This window comes from Plectrocnemia conspersa, unplaced genomic scaffold, assembly GCF_051122295.1.
Source record: "Plectrocnemia conspersa isolate PC_06_02 unplaced genomic scaffold, ASM5112229v1 ptg000012l, whole genome shotgun sequence".
In the NCBI taxonomy this organism is placed as follows: Eukaryota; Metazoa; Arthropoda; class Insecta; order Trichoptera; family Polycentropodidae; genus Plectrocnemia; species Plectrocnemia conspersa.
This window is the reverse complement of record NW_028277176.1, coordinates 19,692,888-19,699,336: the sequence shown is the minus strand read 5'-3', so window position 1 is coordinate 19,699,336 and position 6,449 is coordinate 19,692,888. Positions and strand designations below refer to the sequence as shown.

The window sequence follows — 6,449 nt, the reverse complement described above, 5'->3', positions numbered from 1 at the left end:
AAAAAAAATTATAAATAATTCTGAAAACAATGTATTGATCGGTATTCTAAAAAATAAAAGCTTTTTATAAAGATGTACCTACTTTTTTACATCAATACATTTCAGCACATTAATATTTATATCTTCTTCAAGATTATAAAATCAATATGTTGGATCAAACATATATTTAATAATAACGGTAAAGCTACTCTGATTGTTCCCACCCGCTCCTCATGGTCGAGTTAATTTTATTAATAATAATAAGAATAGAAAACATATAAAAAAATTCAATAAATGGTTTTCATAAACACAAAAATCTTAAAAATAGGGATTAAATACAAAAAATATATATATTAAATTATATTTACATTTTACTTACATATTCCATGTTTACAACATATTGTGATTTGTGCACACGTGCTTATTCTGTTGCACTGATCTCGTGTAGCAATACAGTTTTCCTTCTATTCCTACCAATCCATAGAAGCAAGCCGGGAAATGGGCTGGGAGAAAGTAAATGCTTTGTGCGCTGAGGCATGGACTATACGAAATGGCGGATTGTAGATTTTCGTGTAGAATTGGTCTCTCCACATCTGAATACGTACACACACACGCATTGTGTCTATATGTATATACTACGACGTGGCGTGTATGGACTGAGCTCGAGGACCATAACCCCCGGCTGATTAGCTTGGAAACATTTCCAGACCAAATTCGAATATACCCGATACTATATACGTAATTGTGTTTCAAGTACGCTTACTAAATATTTTTGCGTATGTTTCACAATTATGTATACTATATACAACAAGAGTTTTGATCAGATCTACGAACCTGTATTATGTTTTAATAAAGGCATTTTTAATCACAATATCCGAATGCATACAATGCGTTTCCGCATACTTGAAGTCCATTTAAAGATTATTTCAAAGCGATTACATTCTTTCACTTAAAATTTGTATTAAATCGATACTTGAATATTTTCATTGCATGGTTTGTGTAATAAATTGTACAAACATAAATAATAATAGACTTAAATGTACGTACTATATATATTACATATAAAATGTTTTGTTCTTTGATTGAATCATCAATGATTGATTGCAATTTGTAGTATATATTTGTTGAACAAGATATTCACACTGGTAATATAATGTAAAAACTTAAATGTAAAAGCTAAGTAATTAATTTTTGTAGAGAAAATTCACGTTAGAATTAAATCATATGTAGAAATACTCAGATTCAACAATTCTTAATCAAAACATTGTTAAAATTTGAAAATATAAGAATATAACACTTCTTCATCAAAAACCAAAACACTATTGGAAAACAACAGTTATACATTATTAAATTAAAATACTTTTCCTTTTTTTGCTAAAAATTAAATTTGTACGAATATTTTTTAATGTTTATAACCGCTTCGTAAAAAAGGGTACGTCCGTGCTAGACGTTTAAAAATATGCTTGCTTTTTTGGATACTAAAGGTCAGGAGTATTTTAATAGAAAAAGTATACGATTTTCTCAACTACTCAAATCTGCCTTACCTTTGCTTTAGTTATCTCTAAATAACACTATAATCAAATAAGCAAAGCCGCTCCTCGTAGAAATCGTCAGATTATAAAAATATATGGGGGCTTTCCACTACGTTACGCCATAAAATTTGCCTGTCGGCGAACATCACGTTTTCTCAATAATTAAAAAAGGATTTTTACCTTTATCTTGTAAATAGCAACAGCTGTTATTGACAGCTTTCTCTCAGATTTAAGTATGAATACATGAGTCTGAAACTTATTTGTAAAGATAATTCATTTCATTTTTGGCGTAGCGTCAACGCAATGGAGAACTTTTTATAAGTGTTACCTAAAGGGCGGTGTCGACAACCCATAACCTAAATATCTTAGGTATGCACTATAATTTTTTTTTAATGTTTAATATTGTTTATATAATGGTTATCATGATATATTGGGAAAATCTGTCAAGTCATGATGGTCAGATTAGTAATAAATAAAAAAAATCTCTATATAATTTACAACACATTAATAAATTTAAAAAAGTAGGACTTTCTATATGTATATGCCTTTGCTTCTTTTGCTTCTAGTATCATATGTTTCTCTCACATTCAAAATTAGTAAAAGTTTGCTTTTTTAAGATTATTTTATATAATCATTACGCAAAAAGCAAAATGATATTTTTGTAAATTTCCACTTAAGACTTTCGATATAAAATCGTTATTCAATAAAAATGTTTAATTAAAATTGATTGGATTTAGTATTTCTGCTTTACTTCATTTATTGTTGAAAAACATAATTATTAATAATCATAATGAATATTATTTCTTCAAGCTTCAAGGATAAAAGCTCCGAGTTGAACAATATATAATTTTACTTTCAAACATTGTACGTAAGTACAGAAGCGAGAATTTTTCGTTCATTATCATTAAATAACAATTTAAAATTCGAAAGAAGTCTCTTTCTCCAAATCTCAATGTTTATTCGCATTGTAAACGGGTTAAGTTATACTCAGGGGGCCCGCCCTTACGTTCGCAGAAGAAAATAATTACAAAAATTATTACGAGCCTGCCGAGAAATTCGCTGACAGATTTAATCACGACCTTTTCCTGAAAATTTCAATAGGAAAGAAGGGGGTGGTCGGGTGGCTCCGGAATCAAGAGTGTGCACTGGAGTGCTTACAGATGTAATTATTTTTGATATGGGGGACAAATAAATGTCCCATAACGAACCCCGCCCCGTGAACTTTTACAATGCCCACTTTTATTCAACGACTCCCACCCATAATGGCCTGTTCAAATCTTTTAATTAATAACCGATTCCTTAGTAATAAGGGTACGTTGAGAGTGTCTTTTTTTTAAATAACTGAATTTTAGATCATGAAAACGGAGATTTGTTTGTGAGAACAATTATAACGAATCAATGAAACATAAAAATATGCATTTAATATAAATCAATTCATAAGCTATATATATAATTGATTTATACAAGCAAAAAAATAAGCAATGAAACGTTATATTTTGTACATGTATATTATATAATAATTGTTTTCTATGTTCCTTAGAAAGGTAAGATGAAAAAAAATATGGTAGAATATCATAAATTAATTATGATGTAATACTTACGGGTAAAATTTAAATATTAAAAATACTGTTATTTTTTACGTCATGAAATAAATGTTATGCATGCGTTAATTGATGTAACGCAGAAAAAACTTCTCGTTAATTGGATTATTACATTAAATCAAAATTATATTTATCGTTCAACTTGTCGGTCAGAATTAGTCGCAATTGGACTGTGTAAGTATGAGAAAAAAGCTAATTATTAACTATTGTTAAATTTAATTGAAGCTTAAGCACTAGTTATTACACTTGAGAATTTATGCGTATGTAATTATTGTTAGTGAGAAACATAGCTGAATTTTATTTTAACAAAGCTAATATAGATAGATAAATCTTATGTAGATAAATAAATACAAAACCAGGAAATTCCTAATAAAACGCATATGAGATTTATGACTCAATTAATAGTAAAAGTCACTTACTTTGTACCATATTTTATAAATTGACTTTCTAAATTTTTAATAAGAAAATTAAAACGGTAATTAGAAAAATATATTTGACCCTTTTTAATTTCTGTAGTTAATATATGTATGTACATAAGTCCAATTTATAGTTTAAGTAGTGATGTTTGTTGAAATGTTTAAAAAATCGTTAGTTAACATTATAACTCGGCAATATGAATTAAATCAATATTGAGTCAAACGTTAATATCAATATATTTCGTTTGATTTTTTTTATTTATTCTATAATATTTGGATATTGTGTATTTGTTTACAGTAAAGTATTTTTATTTAAATTCACCCCTAATAATACGAAACATTTCTTGTAAAAATATATACAATCATACCTACGAATAACTCTTTTCCACGGTGCGCTTTTTCTTTAACAATTTTCCGAATTAAATTTTTCGTTCGCTTCCGAAAGCACGCCAGGAGAGATCCTTTGTACCGTATAACAGGGGGTGGTAAAACTTTGCAAACATTGTTATAAAATGAATTTATTGTAGTATTTGTTCTGACGACGGTGCTGTGCCACCCCCGGCCACTCTTTTCAACTCTTTCTTCGCCGCTATTATATTATTTTGGTCCTTCCATATTTTATGCGCATTGTGGGCGCCGGGATCCAAGAGGCTCAACCACCCCCAAATCCCACCCCATGAACGCACAGCTCCGAAAAACCGAAAAGGGAACCCTTTGTTAATTTTCACTCTGGAATTTTTCGCAGCGTTGCCCTCGTAGCGCATATGAAATATGAATAAATTCATTATGTAATGTTTCAAGTAAATTTGAGAGATTCAATGAAAGTCATTTTTATTTTTGATATTAAGAAATTATTTTATTTATATTTTATAACAAAAACAAATTATTCAATAATACATATACATCATATAGTTTAATCGCTAATATAGGATATCGATTAGCTCCCATTCGATAACTTTATATTTATATACATTCGCAATAAACGTTCAATAAACAAAATTCATAAATATACACCTCATATTTTTAAGAATATTTTTTAATATAACATACAGGCCATATCGCGCCATAAATATTTACAAGAATCACGACAAATTTGGTTATGACGATTATGACTAAAACATTATTACAATGACAAGAATGTTAACAATTGTGATGGCTTAATTATGTACATACAAATCAACTCAAATCACAGGATAAAGTAAGCGTTTTTCGATCAGTCCGCATGCACAAAATAATAATTAACGGATGAGATCAGGTTATATAACTCACTTTGATTTAACACTAGACACGTATTTTGAATTATTCTAAAGTCTTTAGTATATGACGGATACTGGTCTCCTGAGTTGGTCCATGGGTCCGCCGTGATCTCTGGGCGGTGAAGATGTAGCTGGCATTGAGAATAACGGTGGTGGGAATGGTTTGCTTGGAGGGTATAGAGATGAATAGAATGAGCTAACGACTGCTGCGGCTGAAGCTCCTGGACTGGACGGTCCCGATGGCTCGTTCTGTTGTACTAGCTTCGAAAGATGGATCGGATCGAAGGCGGATCCGAAGTAATGCGGCATGTGCGAGTAGTTGAGTCCTTCGAGAGATGACACCGATGGCGGTCCGGCAAAGTATGGAGGCAGAGGAAATCCTGGGAAGCCTCCTGGTCCAGGTGGAGCCATGGACGCACCGCCCATACCGTTTCCGAGAGAGGTTTTTGGCTTCCTTCTCGGTCTGTACTTGTAGTCGGGATGTTCCTTCATGTGCATGGCGCGCAGTCTTTTGGCCTCGTCGATAAAGGGTCTCTTCTGCATCTCGGAAAGTAGCTTCCACTCGGCTCCCAGACGCTTCGAAATCTCAGAGTTGTGCATTTTTGGATTGTCCTTGGCGATCTGGCGGCGTTGGAGTCTCGACCAAACCATGAAAGCGTTCATGGGTCTCTTGATGTGTCCTTCCGGTTGCGGTGAAGTAGAAGGCCTGGTTTGTTCGGTGTTGGGGTTGAATCCGAACGGATAACCATGATGTCCCATCACAGACATGATTGAAATATTTTCGAAAGTTGACGAAAGTTAAATAAATCGCGCGTCGACTTCTGAACAAGAACTACGAGAGGATAGAACACGCTCGCTCGAGGTCTTGAGCGCGACTGTTGCTGCGAGTCAGCGCTTCGTCATCGGGTGGACGAAAAACGAAAGGCGGAGCCTCTAAAAGCTTCGACCAATCGGATGGCAACCCACCCCAACCACGCTCTTCGTGCGACTGTGTTGTACGAACCCCGTCTCTTTCTAGCGCATTACTTCTTGCGTTTTTTGTTTCTTTTTTGCGTGGCCATGCCGCTTCGTATTTACCGCATTTACCGATAGTTTCGGGAAGTACGCGGGTATTTTATGGCGGCGATTATAGGGGATTAAGCTATTAAGTTTTTCGAGAAAAAGTGAACACAAAATGCACCAAAGACCTTGACTACAGTTAGCGGTCCCATTGCAAATCATAAATCATTAGCATAATTCCCATAAAACATGTAAAAATAGCTGTGGTATTGAAAAATATCCATTAAATAGTTAATATAAATCAATGCAATGCATGCAAATTAAATATAGAAGCAATTGAATACCAACCCTCTCAGCTTAATCATATATAAACTGGTTAAGTTGTATAAGGGTGGATATATACATATTTATTTAACATCAGAAATGCTACAACCATGCCATCTACTGAGCAATGATGTAATTTTTAAAATCATCAATATATTATATACTGTAAAAATATTTGTGTTATGCCTAAAATTAAAATAAAATAATCAGTCTAAATATAAGTTTTGCGCAATGTGTAATAGTTATTTAATTTTTTAGTTGAGTGTACAGCTTACACATAAAAATTTAACACATCAGTTGATAAGTGTATTTTCTGTCAAAATATAATTTTCTCTAGTTCTT

General features: G+C 32.5%; 1 protein-coding gene across 1 annotated transcript; it reads right to left on the bottom strand.

Moving 5' to 3' along the window:
• Positions 1–4,364: 4,364 nt before the first annotated feature.
• Positions 4,365–5,648, bottom strand: LOC148228512 (SOX domain-containing protein dichaete-like). Its single transcript, XM_088199696.1, has one exon. The coding sequence runs from the start codon at positions 5,550–5,552 to the stop codon at positions 4,842–4,844; it is 711 nt and encodes a 236-aa protein (XP_088055822.1). The 5' UTR covers positions 5,553–5,648; the 3' UTR covers positions 4,365–4,841.
• Between the last annotated feature and the right edge of the window lie 801 nt (positions 5,649–6,449).

Excerpts from the sequence above, each read along its gene's own strand:
- LOC148228512 (XM_088199696.1), bottom strand. The coding sequence starts at position 5,552 with ATGTCTGTGATGGGACATCATGGTTATCCGTTCGGATTCAACCCCAAC.